The sequence below is a fragment of the Euprymna scolopes genome, chromosome 35, assembly GCF_053919585.1.
Source record: "Euprymna scolopes isolate OS-2025 chromosome 35, ASM5391958v1, whole genome shotgun sequence".
Classification (NCBI taxonomy): Eukaryota; Metazoa; Mollusca; class Cephalopoda; order Sepiida; family Sepiolidae; genus Euprymna; species Euprymna scolopes.
The window spans coordinates 47,816,050-47,835,524 of NC_136516.1; the positions used below are offsets into that span (position 1 = coordinate 47,816,050).

At 33.6% G+C, this 19,475-nt stretch overlaps 1 protein-coding gene across 1 annotated transcript in view; it reads left to right on the top strand.

Moving 5' to 3' along the window:
• Positions 1 to 19,475, top strand: part of LOC145259623 (furin-like protease kpc-1) — a 473,157-nt gene that overhangs the window by 322,964 nt on the left and 130,718 nt on the right. Inside the window, exon 13 of the mRNA XM_080117279.1 lies at positions 14,526 to 14,894. Coding sequence (XP_079973405.1) covers positions 14,526 to 14,894 — 369 coding nt within the window. The remainder of the gene's footprint in view (positions 1 to 14,525; positions 14,895 to 19,475) is intronic.

A 19,475-nucleotide genomic window follows, 5' to 3' on the forward strand; every position in this document is an offset into this window, starting at 1 on the left:
GACCTATATAATAAATGTAAACCATATATAATATAATGACTTATTTATATCACTTTGAAAAATATTTTGATGTAGGTCGGATATTGACATTTTAATTCATTTTAGATTTTGTAATTTAGTAAGAATATATTTCATAAAAATTATTTGGATTTTGTTAATAATTGGGTTGTTTTCATGTAAAAATAATGGCTTTAATAATTCAGTTAGTTATCTAAAACCAAACTTTTATTCTTTATTATATCTGAAACTTTTCGAAACATAAAATGGTACCAAACTTATTTTTGGTTGCTCAATTAGTCAGTGAATTATGGCTCTTAAAAATTTGTTGGAAATTGGAAAATTTCTCCTATGTGCTATTATCGGCCCAGATGCCAATTTTCGCGGTGTGTAACTAAAAATGCTGGCTTTGAACACATGAAAAATCTTTACAAATGTATCATGCCATTTTGCTATAAATGAAAGACAGCTTCAAACCCTATTATTGGTCCACTATATTAAAGTGATTCTCTCCTTATATCAATAGATAGACAATATTGCACACACCAAATTTTAAAGTAAAAACTTTTTTTTTTCATGTACAAAATATACATTGTCATTTAATCAAAATAACCGAAAAATAAACAATTTTACAACTTGAAATTGAAGGGAATTTTGCTATAGCTTTGTTTGATAGCTAATTCAATTGATCTTTTAAACTAGTAAGCTAGTTCCATCAAACAGATCATTATTAACTATTTTTTTTTTTTTAATAACAAATCACTACTTATCAAGGCCCGAAGGCCACTTGAGGATAAGAGTTATGGAGGTTGTCAGGTTAATGCAGAAACATCAAAGGGATTTGTCACAAGTGTTATGATCGGTCAGAAATTATTTAAGAGGGCGGCTCGACAAGAATTTAGACTTGCTTGTAAATAGCAATGTAGTCCGCTTGCTCCATGGACAGGCAGATTTAGGAAATAAACTTTGTTCATGAAAGTTTTGTTCAGTTTTAGGTACTTTTCTTTCTCCCTAAGACTAAGTTTTAGGTACTTCTGCATCTCAGTACAGTTGGGTAAGCAGGAATCCAGAAGGGAATTCCAGAGTCTAGCAGTAGCAGTTCTGGGGAAGAAACTATTATAGTAGAAGGCTTTCTTACATCTAGGTATCTCTGTGTAGGGTTGGGGCTTTTTCTGCTAGTCTGGTTTGACGAGTCGCCAACCTGATAGATCCTGAACTGTCATCTAAGGTTCAGCCTCTGTCCCATCGACGAAATGTTGCATCCCTCTGCCTGTTCTACAAGTATTTTAATGGTGAATGCTCTGATGAACTGCAAGCACTTGTATCCCGTTGACATAAATACCCCAGACAAACCCAACAAGCAGCTAAATCCCACCCTTATACAGATCCTCATATGTAAAAGAGCTTTCTACTCCAGTAGTTTCTTTCCCAGAACTGCTAGACTTTGAAATTCCCTTCCGGGTCCCTGCTTCCCCAACTGTACTGACATGCAGAAGTTCAAATGTAATGTGAACAGACATCTTGTTGCCCAACTCCTTACATAGTACCCCTGTAGCTTATGTCCCCGATAGTAGACCCCTATACATCAAAGTGACAATGTGCCTTATTCGGGGTGAAAATGTAAAAAAAAAAAAAAAAAAAAAAAAAAATTACATTTCAAGTCTAAAATGAAGATCAGTTCAGAAGCTTATCAAAGCAGTGGATTTCCTCAAGGAGAAAGCTATTCATTTCAATTAAGGCAAAGTGATGATCTGAGCATTGATGATGAAAGGAGAGATGCTTGGTTTTAATCCAATTCAAGTAACCCGTTACCTTTTTCCCTACTGCACAACCAGCTCCAGAACGGGGGGAGAGAGAGAGAGAGAGAGAGAGAGAGAGAGAGAGAGTGTGTATCATAAAGATTATCATTAATGCTCTTCGAAGTGTTGCCATAACTAGTTATCTGCATAAACGTCAACGAACGAATTTAGAATGTGATTTGAGAGATCATTGATCAAGATCAAAAAGGTTGGTTCGAGCATGGATCCTTGAAGCATGTCAGCATCGATACTTTGTACTTCAGACTTTTGGCTATCAACAACTTTTATCTGAGAGGAAGGATTCGATGGTCGAGAGGATATTTCCAGATGTTTCATAGCTAGAAAATATGTGAAGTAGAACTTCATACCGAACCCTATCAATGATATGGCGAGAGCTATTTTGCTTTATAAATGTTGCTTCCTTCTGCCTGTTTTACAAGTATTTTAATGGTGGATACTCCGAACTACAAGCCCTTGTACCTCCTCGATGTAAATACCCCCCCCCCCCGTCAAACCAGATTAACAGCAGAGCCCCACCCCTACACAGAGATTCCTAGATGTAAGAGAGCCTTCTACTATAATAGTTTCTTCCCCAGAACTGCTAAACTCTGGAATTCCCTCCCAGATTCCTGTTTACCCAACTGTACTGACATGCAGAAGTTCAAGTGTAATGTGAACAGGCATTTTGCTGCTCAACTCCCTACATAGTATCCTTACAACTTGTGGTCCTGATAGTAGCCCCTACATGAAAATGGTACTGTCTTGTTTGGGGTGAAAATGTAAATTTAAAAAAAAAAAATCAAAATCAAATGTAACCCCTGTTGATATATTCACTGATCTTTTGTGATATTAGTCAGAATTTCAGCTGTTGTTTTTCTACAGTTGAAATCTATATTGCTTGTCATTGAGTAGGCTGTTTTTGCTGAGGTGATTAACATCTTGATTCATCAGATTCAAGCAACTTACTCATGATGCATAGGAGATTGATTGGCTTGTACTTACGTGCAGAAGACCAGTCTCGAGAATTGTTAAATATTGGGCAGACTGACAGATTTCCAAGGTGTTGAGAAGGATTTGGCTAATGATCAACGTTTGAGCAGCTTTTTAAGAATAGGAGCTAGTTCTGTTTGCAGCTTTTTAAACACTATAGTTGGAATATTGTCATGGTCTGTTGGTTTGTTGGCATCACAGATATACGGATGTCATAGGGGGAGCATTCAAGAGGTAGGTGGCCCTGAAAGGTAAAATTTGATGTAAAGTTGGAAGATACGAAAGATTTTAATCTTTTTATATTGTTTTTTTGTTTGTTTTGTTTTCATCTTTTTTTCATTTTTTTTTTTTTTTTTTTTTTAATTATTTTAATTACAAGGGTCATTCCAAAAGTTAAGCTGCTTATTTTTAATTTTTTTTATTTTTATTCAAGTAGTTGAAAAGTTACAAAGACGGGAATGGTACAATTATTTTGCAACATAGTTATTGCCACCATTTTTAAGGCACTTTTGCCAGGAATTCAATGATGCATCTCTGCTTCTGACACACATCCATGGCATGGATTGTTTTCTTAATCTTACACTGTCAATATATGCAACAGAGACATGAAAATTTCAGGTCATGAAGGTATTAGTTCAGCCATCATAACCCTGCAATTTGCAATCGTTTCTGATCCATTCGGGCAAAGTAAAACCGGACGCACTGTATTTGGAACAAACCTTGCAATTTAATTTCTTTGTACAAAAATTGGGAAGATTTATTAAGAAAGAGTTAAAATGCTCCTAAATTTACAAAAATGACAAATGTTAGACTCTCCTTTCATGAGATTTATAATTCTTTATATCGGTTGTGTACTGGTGAACATAGAAAAACTCTTTTCTCTCAAATAGTTATCACAAAAGAGGGCGCAAAAGGGATCAGATGCTTTACTTGTTTCTAAATTTGCTTGTCGAAAAAGTTGATTAGAATCAAATTGTTAAGGCCTTTATTTCTCATGAGTTTAGAGGTTTCTGATCCAATCAAGGATAATTGGTTAATGACAAATATTTAAAAAAAAGAAGACAAATCAAAATTCAATGTTTGGAATATCTTGGATTTTAGGGGGGGGGGGGTTCCTCATCTTTTTTCTTTCCTCGTTTATTTTATTTTTTATTTCTGTGTTTCTTAGTTCCTGCTTTAAACTTTTGTTTTCTTTTAGCAAATTCAAAACAAGACTTGAGTAAATAATTAACAGAAAAAACTAAAAACTAAAATGATAATTCATTAGCAATTTATTGACGGTATAGTCTTCAGAGACATTGTAATATATTCTCTCCGACATTATTTGATGTCTTGCAAGTTGATTGTTGGATGGTGTATTACCATTTAGCCATCAACTCTGACCTAGGAATATGTCAAACTTTTTTTATATTCCATTTAAGGCTTATATTGAGTTCTGAAAACTAAAATGATAATTCATTAGCAATTTATTGACAGTATAGTCTTCAGAGACATTGTAATATATTCTCTCCGACATTATTTGATGTCTTGCAAGTTGATTGTTGGATGGTGTATTACCATTTAGCCATCAACTCTGACCTAGGAATATGTCAAACTTTTTTTATATTCCATTTAAGGCTTATATTGAGTTCTGAAAACTAAAATGATAATTCATTAGCAATTTATTGACGGTATAGTCTTCAGAGACATTGTAATATATTCTCTCCGACATTATTTGATGTCTTGCAAGTTGATTGTTGGATGGTGTATTACCATTTAGCCATCAACTCTGACCTAGGAATATGTCAAACTTTTTTTTATATTCCATTTAAGGCTTATATTGAGTTCTGAAAACTAAAACCCGCCAGCAATTCAAAGAACAGAAACTTTATTTTTTTCAATCATACAAAAATACATTTGCACCTTCACTTATTTTGTCCTTTCTCCCATATTTTCCATTTCCATTGTTTGCTAGATCCTGAAAATGTCTCCCTGCTTGTTTGTGTCCCTTTTTGCATGCTATGAATGCTCGTAACATTGACTGCAACTTAATTTGCATTGATTTTTTTTTTTATCCCACTCTGCTTCAATTGCATCCATAGTGCTGCTCCTAGTGCTCTATTTCTGCAGTTCCTGATTTTTTTTAACCATTTCTTTATACAGTTCTTTATTTTCTTTCAACTTGTCTCTTTAACAAAATCTCCACATACGATCATGTTTACTTCAAAGAGGCAGCACGACTGCCAGTTTCAGACTTATCAAATAACATGTAATATTTTCAGGCATTCTTATACATCATGCATATCGTTTTTTTGAGAAGACGTTCCTCTAGCATTAAGATTCCTAAGTGTTTTTTTTGTCTTGGAGGGGGGGTAATGTGCCTGAAAATCGAAGGTTATATAGTTCAAAATATAAGAATAACAACCAAGATACAGTCTAAATAAATGAAATTCAGATATATAGAGGTCCTCGATATAAAAAAAATAGAAATGCCAATACATTGTAGTTTTAAGATGGAGCTTAGACCCCCCCCAAAAAAAAAAATGGAACATTTGCTTTTATGTATATAAATATAAATAGAAAATAATGTACTTTGAAATATTCTGACCATACTCATCAATGTTCATATTTCAAATATTTCTAGAAATTCGAAAGATGAATCTCGTATTAGAAACTAGATAATTTATGAAGTATGAACCTTACAGAAACAAGATTTGGAGTGTGTGAAAATACTGATTAAAAACGGTGTTTTTCACCTAAGGTTAGAATAATGGAAAATTCCATTAGAAGCGAAACGTGGTGTTAAAGTTGTATGTTGGGATATTGCATAACAAGCAGGATGTCTGGAAGGAGCCTGTCTCCACTTTATTATTTTCATGGCAAGTGCTCAGCGGAAAACACTCATCTAGCCAAAACCACCATCAATAATTTCCCACACTCTTTACCTGTGCCTAAACCTAAATGTAGATTCCATGAACAAAGCTTCTTTCTTAGAACTGTATGCCTGTGGAACTCTCTTCCGAGTGCCTGCTTTCCAGCTGACTACAATCTGATTGTCTTCAAGTCCAATGTAAACAAGTTCTTGATGAACCGTTCCCCTAAGTAATCCAATTTACAAAATTCCCACTACTTATGTTTACTATGCTATAATTACATTGACTAATGTATACCCATTAACCCTTATCCTCGAGTGGCCTCCGAGCCTTGAAGTGGTGATTCCTGTGTAAAAAAAAAAAAAAAAAGTACACAAAGCAAATAAGCTGATCAGCTCTTCTCTCTCTCTCTTTTTTTTTTTTTTTTTTTTTTTTTTACGTGAAAGGTAGCGGTTTGAGGAAAAAGCTGTTCTTCCTCTACGAGGAAATAGCATCCAAGCTGATAATTCAAACTTTGCTTTTAACTGGCCAATTTTCATTTGTTATTGTTGTACCATACTATTGGCAACATAACATACTTAGCTACGATTTAGTTTTTGAAATTACTTAGTTCAACCCAAATAATTACTAATAAGTTAATCACCTGAAAAAAAAAACCAGCAGGAGTGGATAACTCGTTTCATATTGAGGAATATATCAGCAGTTGTCTGCCTTAAGTTTAAGAATATGCAAACAGATAAAAATTAAAAACTAAAATGCTTTCACCAAATCCTGATCAATGCTAGTTGTGTATTTGAGTTTTGTTGTTGAATAACATAAACAATAGAATGTATGGTAGACTCAAGCAATTGAAAAGATACCAATTAAACAACTAATTAAAAGATTTATTTATTGCGGACTATTATCCTCATCTTATTTGTTTCGCAATGTTTTGGACAACTATTCCTCTGGCCTTCGTCAAGTAACCGCGATGGGATAGGAACACCAAATCTCCTAACTGCATTCTTTGGGGCCCATGGCGTGGTGGATAGAGACATTGAATCTCTACGGTTTCAGGTGAGAATTGTCTGAAGATAGCAGTTTCAATTCTACCCAAAGCCAGCCAGAGGCTTACTTGGTCAAAACGTGGTGAGACGACAATAACTGTTGATGGCAGTAATGGCTGAAAATACAGTTAGGAGATTCGGATTTCCTATCCCGTCGCGGTTACCACCTGACGAAGGCCAGAGGAATAGTTGGCCGAAACTTTGTTCAACAACTAAGAAAGATGGGGATAATAGTCCGCAATAAATAAATACATAATACTCGTTTCAATAATTAATTCCAATTAGATAATATATACTTAGATGTAATCATTTATATATTTTACATATCTATAAAATTATGTTGGTCAAATTTAAAGTTACACCTAAATAGCATTTGAGCAGACAGATAAAGCTTTGTTTCTGACCTGTGAATTTTCACTTGCTATTTTGGTTCTGTTATTGGCAATATAATAACGTACTTCACTACACTTCAATACAGTATTTTTTTAATATTTAGCCTGGCTTAGAAAATCTACAATCTGAAATATTTTAGCTAATCACTGAAAAATGTAAAATGAGCAAGAGTCATAATTTATTAGTTTTAAGTGAAGAGTTGTCTTTTAGTGTTTTTTTTTTTTTTTTTTTTTTTTTTTTCTTCCCCTGTTCAAACAAAAACACAAATGAAAATGATTCTACTACATCCTGGGCAACACCAGATTGGTGCAAATAGTCTAATAATATTACAGTAATTTACCCCTAAAACGATTTCATAGGCAATATATTTTATGTGTTCTTGAACATCCGGTTTATCACCATTGACCACTCCACCAGTTGAAAAATAAACCACAAAAATTGAATGTTTTCTTTTTTCACTATTTAAATGTAATAACATTGCAATGAATATCCCCCTCCATTTGTTTTGAATAATCTTGCATGTCTTCTCGTATTGAATTAAATGGGGAAACAGTCTCTGTTATTCATTTTTATTGCATTTTGCCATGTGTATATCCTTGAGAGAAACTTTGCATTATCTATTAAAAATTAATAAAAACATTAATGCTCAAAATTATCTTCTATGACCCTTGACATTTAGGGGATGAAGTTTTTTCTTTTTGTTTCAATTGCCACTTTTATTATGAACGACTGTGCATTTTTTCTTTTTTCTTTCACATCTTCAAATCCGTGAAGTTTTCAAGGATTATCACTGAAATAGATGCCTTTCTCTCTCCATTTTTTTTTTTTTCGATTAGTTGGCTTTTTCTTAATCCTTACCTGTGTCTATCTAACATTTGAACATACATGTTTACCTGCATCTTTGTTGCACCTTTCATAATATCGCTACAGATTCCCTTTATTTACTTCTGGAATAGAAAAACATTAAGATGCATTATTTTCATAGATTTATTGATAATATTTGTCTTTTCTGGCTTAAAAGAAATCTGATTAAATCTTTATATATATATATATTTTTTTTTTTTTTCTGAATTCCTTTTTTTTGTTTCTCCATTTTTTTTGTTTTATAATGAAATCTGATCTAGTTATGCTTCTCCCTCTTTTTGGAGAAAATTCATCTCTTTTTAGTTAAATAGAATTTTCTGGCCTTCTTTTTAGTTTTTGTCTTTGAATGTACCATCAACAAGTTTTATTTCATGGGCTGAAATCTCACATCTGTTTTCTAGACCAGATTTGTTCTTCTTTTCACACATTTGCTGATATTTTTACTGTTTTTTTATAGATGTGTTCACTCATTTCAATAAGAGGTTCGGTCTTTCATGTTTAAAATGTCCGTTGGTCTGTTACGCTTTAGTTTGACCATTTTCATTGCTAAACGTGCAGATTGAATGAATGCATCTTAAGAATATCTGTTTTTCTTGCTTGAAGTTTTCATTTCCTGACGCCTTTTTTGATACTCCATTGTCTTCCTCCACCTATGTTCCTCTTTTCTCTCTCCCCTTCCGTCTCCATTTCTCCTCCTCCTCGTCCCTTCCGTCTCCCCTTTCTCCTCCTCCCCGTCCCTTCCGTCTCCCCTTTCTCCTCCTCCCCGTCCCTTCCGCCTCCCCTTTCTCCTCCTCCCCGTCCCTTCCGCCTCCCCTTTCTCCTCCTCCCCGTCCCATCCGTCTCCCCTTTCTCCTCCTCCCCGTCCCATCCGTCTCCCCTTTCTCCTCCTCCCCGTCCCATCCGTCTCCCCTTTCTCCTCCTCCCCGTCCCTTCCGTCTCCCCTTTCTCCTCCTCCCCGTCCCTTCCGTCTCCCCTTTCTCCTCCTCCCCGTCCCTTCCGTCTCCCCTTTCTCCTCCTCCCCGTCCCTTCCGTCTCCCCTTTCTCCTCCTCCCCGTCCCTTCCGTCTCCCCTTTCTCCTCCTCCCCGTCCCTTCCGTCTCCCCTTTCTCCTCCCCGTCCCTTCCGTCTCCCCTTTCTCCTCCTCCCCGTCCCTCCCGTCTCCCCTTTCTCCTCCTCCCCGTCCCTCCCGTCTCCCCTTTCTCCTCCTCCCCGTCCCTCCCGTCTCCCCTTTCTCCTCCTCCCCGTCCCTCCCGTCTCCCCTTTCTCCTCTTCCTCCCCGTCCCTCCCGTCTCCCCTTTCTCCTCTTCCTCCCCGTCCCTCCCGTCTCCCCTTTCTCCTCTTCCTCCCCGTCCCTCCCGTCTCCCCTTTCTCCTCTTCCTCCCCGTCCCTCCCGTCTCCCCTTTCTCCTCTTCCTCCCCGTCCCTCCCGTCTCCCCTTTCTCCTCTTCCTCCCCGTCCCTCCCGTCTCCCCTTTCTCCTCTTCCTCCCCGTCCCTCCCGTCTCCCCTTTCTCCTCTTCCTCCCCGTCCCTCCCGTCTCCCCTTTCTCCTCTTCCTCCCCGTCCCTCCCGTCTCCTCTTCCTCCCCGTCCCTCCCGTCTCCTCTTCCTCCCCGTCCCTCCCGTCTCCTCTTCCTCCCCGTCCCTCCCGTCTCCCCTTTCTCCTCTTCCTCCCCGTCCCTCCCGTCTCCCCTTTCTCTTCTTCCTCCCCGTCCCTCCCGTCTCCCCTTTCTCCTCTTCCTCCCCGTCCCTGACGTCTCCCCTCCCCGTCCCTCACGTCTCCCCTCCCCTCTTCCTCCTCCCTTTCATCTCCCCCTCCACCTTCTCCCATTCTTCCTCTTCCTTCTCCCCTGTCTTTATCCCTCAACTTCATTCCTCTTCTCTCACTTGTCCCTTTCACCTTTTTTTATCTCTCTCTTTTTATTCCTTCTTCCCCTCCCTCCTCCCTCTAACCCATCTCATTTTGTCTTGTGCATAGCTAAAACATCCTCGCTTTGCAATTGTCTTTGTAATCTCTTCAAATGCAACTTATCTTCCAATTCATCAGCTTTCTATTTGGAAAATCTTTATTTTATTTCAAAAATCTGAACTGTTGATCCGGAGGTAAAACATTCTGTTTCAACCATTGATTATTCATTCTTTGTCAATATTTTGAATAATATTTGTAAATTTTCTCTCAATTATGTACATTGTTAATCGCTTTTTAACCCAATGTGTTGAAGAAGCCACCACAATAGATTTCTATTGTTATTAACAAAGATAGAAAAATCTTATTAAGTGTTTGGCGTATTTTGATTATCAATCAAACATAATCGGTTACAAACTTATAATATACCAAAAAATAAATTGAAATATAGTTTAAATTGCATTTTTAAAATTACCTTATAAGCTCTTTGGCGCCTTAAAAATAAGAAGCTGATCATTGCACAAGATATTAAAAAAAAATAAACAGGTACTCTTCATTTCAAAAAGGTCCTTTGTTTTTGAAGTCATCACTTGCTCTTAATATTTCATTATGCAAATATTTCACGTGTCTAACTATAAATATAAATTACTGTTCAAATAAAATTAATCTTTATTGTTTTATGTACTTGAGTCTTTATTTTAGAGTTCATCTAATTGTTAATATTATCTAAAAAATAAAAAAATAGTTTAATATCAGAACTTTTTACTTTCGACATAATTAACATTAAATGTGGATATATACAAGAATTAAAATCGCCAATGAAAGACTAGAATTAGCTTTAGTCATTTGTCTTAACATTTCTCTCTTCACTCGTAAAATCAGACTCAGTTTAATAAATTGTCTTCAAAAATTTTGAGAGCAAGTTCATTTTTGTAAATTGTTTCTGAATATGGTAATTTTGGTAAATTACCCCTGAATATGATCTTAAAAGTAAGACGTTTTTAGTAAATTGCTTTCAAATAATATGATCATTTTAGTAGATGCTCTTCAAATGTTTTATTTAAACTAAGCTCATCAGAAGAGAACTATAAAAATAAACTAATTAAATACGGTTGGTTTCATATAAATTCTCTACTTTAATCTTTCTTTCAACTAACATTTTAATTTTCTAATCTAAGTAAAATCAATGAAGTCCTTGTTTCTTAAGATTTAGAGAATAAGCAAATAATTTTATCTACATAATCTAAATATCTGTTGTGTTTGTCAGGGGAGTAATCGTAGAATATTTACTTAGGAAATCTTGCAATATTTTCTTGGGAAGTCTTGTAATAAAAACGAACACTTTCATTATTCTTATCATCCAAATTACCGACACGTTTTGTATATCAAAAATAATAAATGTATTTCTACTTGTCTAATTGATGAAAATATTGTTTATCCAAAATAATTTTTGAAACCAAAGCACATTCTCTTCTAAACTGGTTACCTCTTTTATAACTTGACAATATTCTTATGGTATGGAACGTGATAAAGCAAGATTTTCTATTGTCAAAACATTGTTATCTGATTTGATGGCTTCTTTTCACATCGACACATCTTTACCATTTGCTTGTTTTCGAAGCACAACAGTATTGATCCGATAATAATCATATACATCGTAATATTACGTTATTCTCATAATATTACATTCTTTATATACTTATACATATTTTTTTTATATTTTGTTTTAGTATATTTTTAATATTAAAAAATTGATCACGTCAATTATGGTGAATTTCTTATGCACGTTTAATGCTTCTTGATACAATCTTCTAAGAAAAATAAATTAAGAAATGTTGGAGAATTTATTCACAATTGATATTATTCACTTAATGAATATTGACAGAATCACATTAACTGCTGTTCCGTCTGCCTGCTTCCCACCTGACTACAACTTGGATGGCTTCAAGTCCAACGTTAACAAATTCCTAATGAACCGCCCCCTTAAGTAAACACTTCATCAAATCTCCACACTAACGTAATGTACTTGCAATAACCCTTATCCCTGAGTGGCTTCCGGGCCTTGATAAGTGGTGACCACTGTGTAAAAAAACAAAAAAACAACTGTAAAAATGTATTTGAACAGCAAATGTTACTAACAATGTATTTTAATTTATTAAAATATTCCAGTATGACAAAAACGTGCGACGTATCTAATAGGTAAACAAACAAACAAACAAACAAAAAAAGCTGATTTGTAATTATCAATTAATTTTTGCCTATCAAGACAAACAACATTTAAATAATTGATTTTTTTTCCCTCTAATATTTTTTATTCCTTGTGAACTAAATACACACTTTAATATTTATTTTGAATCAAATTCTGTCTATATTTTTACAGACATTCTTTAGTCTAATGACCCCCCCCTAAAAATACTTCTATTTTCCATATTAAATAATGATTATAAAAAAAAAAATGCTTTAATCAATTTTTAAACAATTGTAAGAAACAGCAACCGTTAAATGTTACATTGGAACATGTTATTAATTGCAATTGATTCACCTGGTAAACGAAAATGAACCCAGTTTTCTGGCATTGTAATGACCCTCAAGAACTTAAAAGCATAGTTGAATATGAAGTACTAGACATTAAAACTGTCTGGTTGATGTGGGCACCTGCTTGGCTGGAAAAATAAACATCAGGTGATTTTATGCAGGCACCTGCAAATACAGTGAATGAAAATATCTCACTAAATAAATTATAAAAAAAAATAGCTTGAAGACCCATCCCATTCCATTCATATTCATTTTAGTAGCCAGTAGTAATGTGCACGTCTGAAACTTTTTGGGGGCAGCACAAAAGAAAAATCTGTAACAATTATCATCTACATGATGACAAGCAGGTGAAATCTCAGTATGGGTGTTATAGTTGTGGATGCAAGGCTGCCCAAAAATGTTATATAAACTAGCATAAATTGAGATCAGAAATGCAGCTGGCTAGCAAATCTGAGCAACCAATTTTCGTTAATTTGGTGACCTCATCACTCTCTCGGTCATTTGCCACAACCGAGCAATAAAAATATACCATTATATTTTTATGCACAATTTTTTGCCATTCTTTTAAATACAGCAACAATATACCGCAGAGAAGGCCTTATACTGTCACAGTTCAAATTCTATCACTAATACAGTTGGTAAAAGTATAGACCCCTCCCCTCGATATACCTCCGATATATAATTAACTAATCTTATAAATGTTTCACAATATTGGTTTTGATGAGAATTGATAGTTTTTATTTGGAATATTTGAACTATTATTCTTATTTGGGTTATTTTCACAACACTTTGGCTGATGTAACCTCCAACCTTCTTTAAGTGCAATTTTGCGAACATAGGAATCTTTGTCAAACTCTGGAACTAATACAAATTTCCAGACTCGATCCTTAATTTAATCTATTGTTTTTCTTCCGTCAGCCATGACTAGGTAGAAGCATTATGTTATTCTTAGTTATCACTAGGTCTGTGACAACAGAATATTCTTTACGTTCTTTTGACTCTCCAGTATATATCTGACACAGTAAGGTACGGTCAATCAACCGAGAACCACATCAGTCTGTATAAAAACATAAGATATTAACTGATAAGAGTCAAAACAATGAAAAGAATATGCTGTTGTCACAGCGCTAGTTATCACTTATAGAAAAGCTTGAACTTTTTAAAAAATTGTCACTTAAAATTAACTGTTAATTAACTTTATCCATTGTGCTACATGTTTATGAATAATCTAAATAACATTAATTCTATACAATCAGTAATTAAGAATATTTAAGTATATTAACATTGTACCTATTTACAATGCCTCCCCACGGGACAGAGTTAGACACCAGCGTCGTTTTTTAACGTGGAGAAAAGGTACAAAAATAAAAAAAATTGTCTCAGTCGTGAAGGACCGATCCTCCACCGAAAGAGAACAAGAAATGGAAGTGCAGCATCTGAAGAACAGATACTACACTTTGATCTTGACCAAAAGGCCAAGGCACCCTCCTAAAAGATTGAGTTTTCGTAAAATGGCCGAATTAATTTATTTTCTAAGTGGTAAATTAACTTTTTTTTTTTTTAATTTGTCTTGGGAGAAAACAATGCTAGGGAATGTGATAATAAGTCAAGATTAATGACGTGATATGATTTAGCTTTTCTTTTAGATCTTCAAAGCAAATTTAAACTAACATGGATAAAAGTCGACACTAGTTTACACTCTAGACCCCCCCCCCCAAATGTATAATACGCATTAAAATGAAATTCTCTACCAATCCCAATTTTAGTGTGGAAGTATTTTTTTGTTCAGCGGTATAATTACAGAAAAATTATCAGTGGCAAACTCATAAGCAGAAAAAATTGGTTTCTGTCAAGTCAAATATCATACAAATCTTAGCACACATTAAAACTAGCTGGTTTCTGTAAAGACTTTAGTTCTAATGCGTTTTTTTTTTTAATGTTCTTGAGTGTTAATTGTTTACTTTTATCCTATAATACCATCTACATCGATTAATTTTTACATCAATTTCTTCCCTTTCTGCTATTAATACACCCGAAATACTGTTGTGCTCTATGTGTGTGCGTGTGTGTATGCGTGGCAACCCAGGGCTGACTCCTTACGTAGCACTAACCCTTCTATTTTTTGTCTTGTCCCTCTTTCTGTTTACAGTTCAACCTGCTGTTTTGCTGGACTGGGTTCTAGTTTTGTATGGGACTGATAGACATCCCCAGCAAGTTCCCACCACGACTAGCACCAGCACGACTGCCGCACCAACTAGTAGTACAACAACAACCTCTTCTTACAATGCACGTTCAGTTGATGGCTATCGTCGGAAACCACTGACCAAATATAAGTCACCGTATTCTATTAACATCTATAATAACAAAGGGTCTCCAAAGTCACCATATGCCCGCCGTAAACCTCCGCTACACAGGCACCACATGTGTATTTTTGAAACTCTAGCCAAACGGAACAACGTATCGTCCATGCAGTACAAACGAGCGGCCCGCAATGCCACCAGCTCTGCAGACAAGTCTTAATAGCTTATATAGCTCGAGCACACGACCAACACCACATATATTGCAAGCTAATTTGTTTAATATCTTTTTGTTAAAAAAAAAATAAAAATAAAAACAAGATCAAAAATTAAAAAAAAAAAAAAAAAAATTGTATTGTTGGAACTAGAAAAGAAGGGAACGAAAAGAAGTTCTTGCTAACTTATATTGTTGACAGGGATTTTTTGCAATTTATGTGGGGGGGGCAGTGGTTCAATTGAGACATCTACAAATTTTTAGTTACATATATTTTTTTTTTATTTGGCTATTTCGAAAGTAAAAGAAATAATGCTTGAAGAAGGGATTAACCTTAAATTCTGTGACCCTTTTATTTTTTTTATTTTTGCTTTATGTGTATGTGTGAATGAGAAAAACTTTTCTGATCTTTTCGAAAAGAAAAAAAAAAAATTTTTTTGATAACCTTCATTTTTTTTTTTTTTTTTTTTTTTTTTTTTTTTTTGCTCCCATGTATTTAACCAAACTTGATTAATTCGGACCAAAAGACAAAAAGTTTCTGTTCTTTTTACCACATTGACCAATACTGATATTTTATTTTTTTAATCTTTTTTGGATCCTCTACTTTTTTTTTATTTTCATTTTTTTTTATATTATAGTGAAATTTTATCTCCTCCTTCCAATCTTAATTTTTTTTTTTTTTTGATCAGTTTTGATAAACATTTTTAGAATCCGTTCCTTCCTGCTTCCCTCACTTTTATTTTAGTCAGAAATTGTTATCGACAGTTTAAAACGTTCAAAATCACTTTATAATTTTGAACCACCGAAAAGTCAACAGATACTGCCATTGTTTTATCCATTATTGATGAGGATTCTCACATCTGTTAACTTCATGGTCACACAAAATTCAAAAGTGATTCTGTTGATTAAAAATTTCCGGTTTTAATTAAAGTGTAAAGCCAACAGTCAAGTATTATGGTTCATTTGTGCTCCTTAACCAAACCAAAGAAAAACAGTATTTTTTTTAACGTACCGTTTGTCGTATCATTGAACCAACATATATTTCCCAATTCTTCATTCCTTCTTTGAACCAGCAGAATTCTTTGATATTTTCTCAAATAAACTTTATAATTCTATAAAACATCAGATTCTAATGGCATTTTTTTTGTCAATCTTTATAACATGACATCAAAAAAGTAAAACTCTAAATCAAAATTGTATTTTACTTTTTTTTTTTTTTTTTTTTTTTTTTTCCATTAAAAAAATGAAAATGATCAAAAATACTTTCCATATAAAACTTTTACAGTTTTGCTCTCTTCAATGACTTGTGTGCGTTTCATTCTCCCCCTTTTTTTTTTTTTATTCATTATCATAAACAAACCCTCCACCGACGAGTGAAAATTCAAAGAACTTCTCTTCTTCCTACCTCTTTTAGTTCTTCGATTTAAAAATATTTCTACCCGCCAAACTCCTGGTTAAAAGAATGTATCTTTTAATCCTTGTATTCCATGTATGGTCATAATTCTGTGATGAATGAAAGTCAATAGTGAAGGTTTTTACAGCAGCAATATTCTTATGATGCATACTTATTGCACGTTCTTCTTTTAGGTTAAACGTTCATCTTACTACAATTTCCATGAGGTCTTGGTCAGCGAAATCCAATGGCCAACCTCATCCTGGCTTGTCTCCCAAATTTTTATTGCCAGATTTGAAAAGTTTAAAAAAAAAAAAAAAAATTTTTTTTTTTTCTTTAAACTTGGGGGGGTTACCACTTATCAAGGCCTAAAGACCACTGGAGGATAAGGGTTGGTTTTCAAACATTATGAATAATTGATCCCTTGCAAAAAAAAAAAAAAAAAAATTGATCCTTACAGTCCATCTTTTCTCAAAATTATGCAAATGCATGCTGTTATTAGTGTGCATTTCTTAAATTTAAAAATAAAATTAATACAAAGTGAGTATTCACTGTAAATCTAACATACTTATATTCTTAGACTTGTAAACCTTTAAACTGAATAACTTTGATTCTGACTAGCCAAGCTTCATTTGTTATGCTAACGGCATTGTAATAATGTACTTTGGTGCAGTTTATTGTACAAATAATCAACTCCAACGTGGACAACTGGTGATATGGAAACGTTTTTTTCAACTGTGACCGGAAAATCAAAATCAGCTTATGGAATAACTCGTTTTACGTGAAGAGTATAAAGAGCTGTCTCCTTTTACAATTGAAATTTCATTTCTTTTTCTGTATATGTTTAAAAAAAAAAAACAAATGTGCAAATGCTGCATCCCGGGCAGCACCAGGTATGTACAACTAGTATAAAAACTTACACAAAAAAATGTGCAAAAAATATGCATCAATCAAATATTTGACCTCTGTATCAGGTTCTGCTGTTTTTCCTGTAATATCCAATATTGCTACCTATTACTACCAATATTGGCGAGAGTCTTATAGCAAGTCTATCATAACGATTTGATACTCCTTATTTTGTTATTGTTGGTAGTTGTTGTTATAGTGATGGTATGGTGGGGGGGGGGGTAAAACAAAAGGATTGTACCCTATTTTTATGGTGTACCTGCCTTTATTAATGATAATGTACTTTCTGTATGAGGTCTGTGAATACTGACTTTAATGAGTGTTACAAGCTGCTACGTCACGTGGTAGATTGTCTTTTTGTTTTTTTGTATATGTGTTATTTTTTTTCTTTGTATATGTGTTATTTTTTTTCTTTGTATATGTGTTATTTTTTTTCTTTGTATATGTGTTATTTTTTTTCTTTGTATATGTGTTATTTTTTTTCTTTGTATATGTGTTATTTTTTTTCTTTGTATATGTTATTTTTTTTTTCTTTGTATATGTGTTATTTTTTTTTTCTTTGTATATGTGTGATTTTTTTTTCTTTGTATATGTGTGATTTTTTTTTCTTTGTATATGTGTGGGTTTTTTTTTCTTTGTATATGTGTGAGGTTTTTTTTCTTTGTATATGTGTGGGTTTTTTTTCTTTGTATATGTGTGGGTTTTTTTTCTTTGTATATGTGTGGGTTTTTTTTCTTTGTATATGTGTGGGTTTTTTTTCTTTGTATATGTGTGGGTTTTTTTTCTTTGTATATGTGTGGGTTTTTTTTCTTTGTATATGTGTGGGTTTTTTTTTCTTTGTATATGTGTGGGTTTTTTTTTCTTTGTATATGTGTGGGGTTTTTTTCTTTGTATATGTGTGGGGTTTTTTTCTTTGTATATGTGTGGGGTTTTTTTCTTTGTATATGTGTGGGGTTTTTTTCTTTGTATATGTGTGATTTTTTTTTCTTTGTATATGTGGGATTTTTTATTTATTTATTTTTTGTATGTGTTTTTTTTTCTTTTTTAGTTCAGTTAAAACTTAAATTTCTTACTAAGATCATTTTTTTTTCCACTAAAACCTGAAGAATATTTGAAGGTGCCACTTCAGCGTGTGATTTACATGATCTGATTCATTTATAATATATGCTTTTCCATGGTAACAACTAGATTAAATATGGATATTTTATATATATATATATATATATATATATATCTTTATTAGAATTGCAAAATTTTAAAATGATAAAAAAGAAATAAACCATATTCTGACATTATAAAATAAAAAAGTCGATTTAAAAAAAAAAAAAATCAGGAATCGTAACGGAACCCGAAGCGCTTTTCGTCAGACAAACTTTTCAAGGATATATGTCTGAATGTTTTGTTTTTTATTTAAAAATTTTTTTTAATGTGTGTCTTCGAGGCCGTTACCATCAGTTTTAGCTGTCCTACTTTGTGCAAGCAGAGAAACCTTTGGTTACAGTTGGAACTATTTAGGGCGATACATTCTATTTAGTTTTTTTTTTTTTGTTAGTTTTTTTTTTTATCCCTTTCGTATAAGTATTCTACAGGAAAAAAAGTAACATTCAGACATATATCCTTGAAAAGATTGTCTGACGAAAAGCGCTTCGGGTTCCATTACAATTTGTGATTTTTTTTTTTTTAATCGACTTATTTATTTTATAACATCCGAATATGGTTCATTTCTTTTTCGTCATATATAAAATTAAAAAAAAAAAAAACTTTGCATGTTGTACTTGTCAAGGAAAATAAAAACCGTTCATCAAAATTTACATAAATTCATACAGTAGTTTTCTTAAAATAAATTAAAGTTTTAGCTGTACAAGTCATATTGTTGCCATTATTAGCATAATCAAGTCAAGGGACTTTAAATTAACTTGAGAAATCAATTTGAAACGGGGTCAAACATGAGAAAAAGGAGTTATCTTCCTTGAATATCATGATACTTGTGATATTTCTCAATGCAGATAAAACTTGAATTTATTTTATAAAAACAAAACTACCGGATGAATTGATGTAAATTTTGGTGAACGGTCTTTAAGTAAAATATAACGGTTTCTTGCTATTTTTATTGTAACCTCCATATTTAATTTCAACCATGGAGAGACACCAAATAAAATAAATAACAAAAGAAATCATAGTTTTTACTATAGATGATAGTTGTACCTACCTGGTGTCTCCCCTGTAGTGTATTTACTTGCAATTCATTTTTTTTTCCTTCAATCAAAGAGAAGTAAATATCTCTGTAAT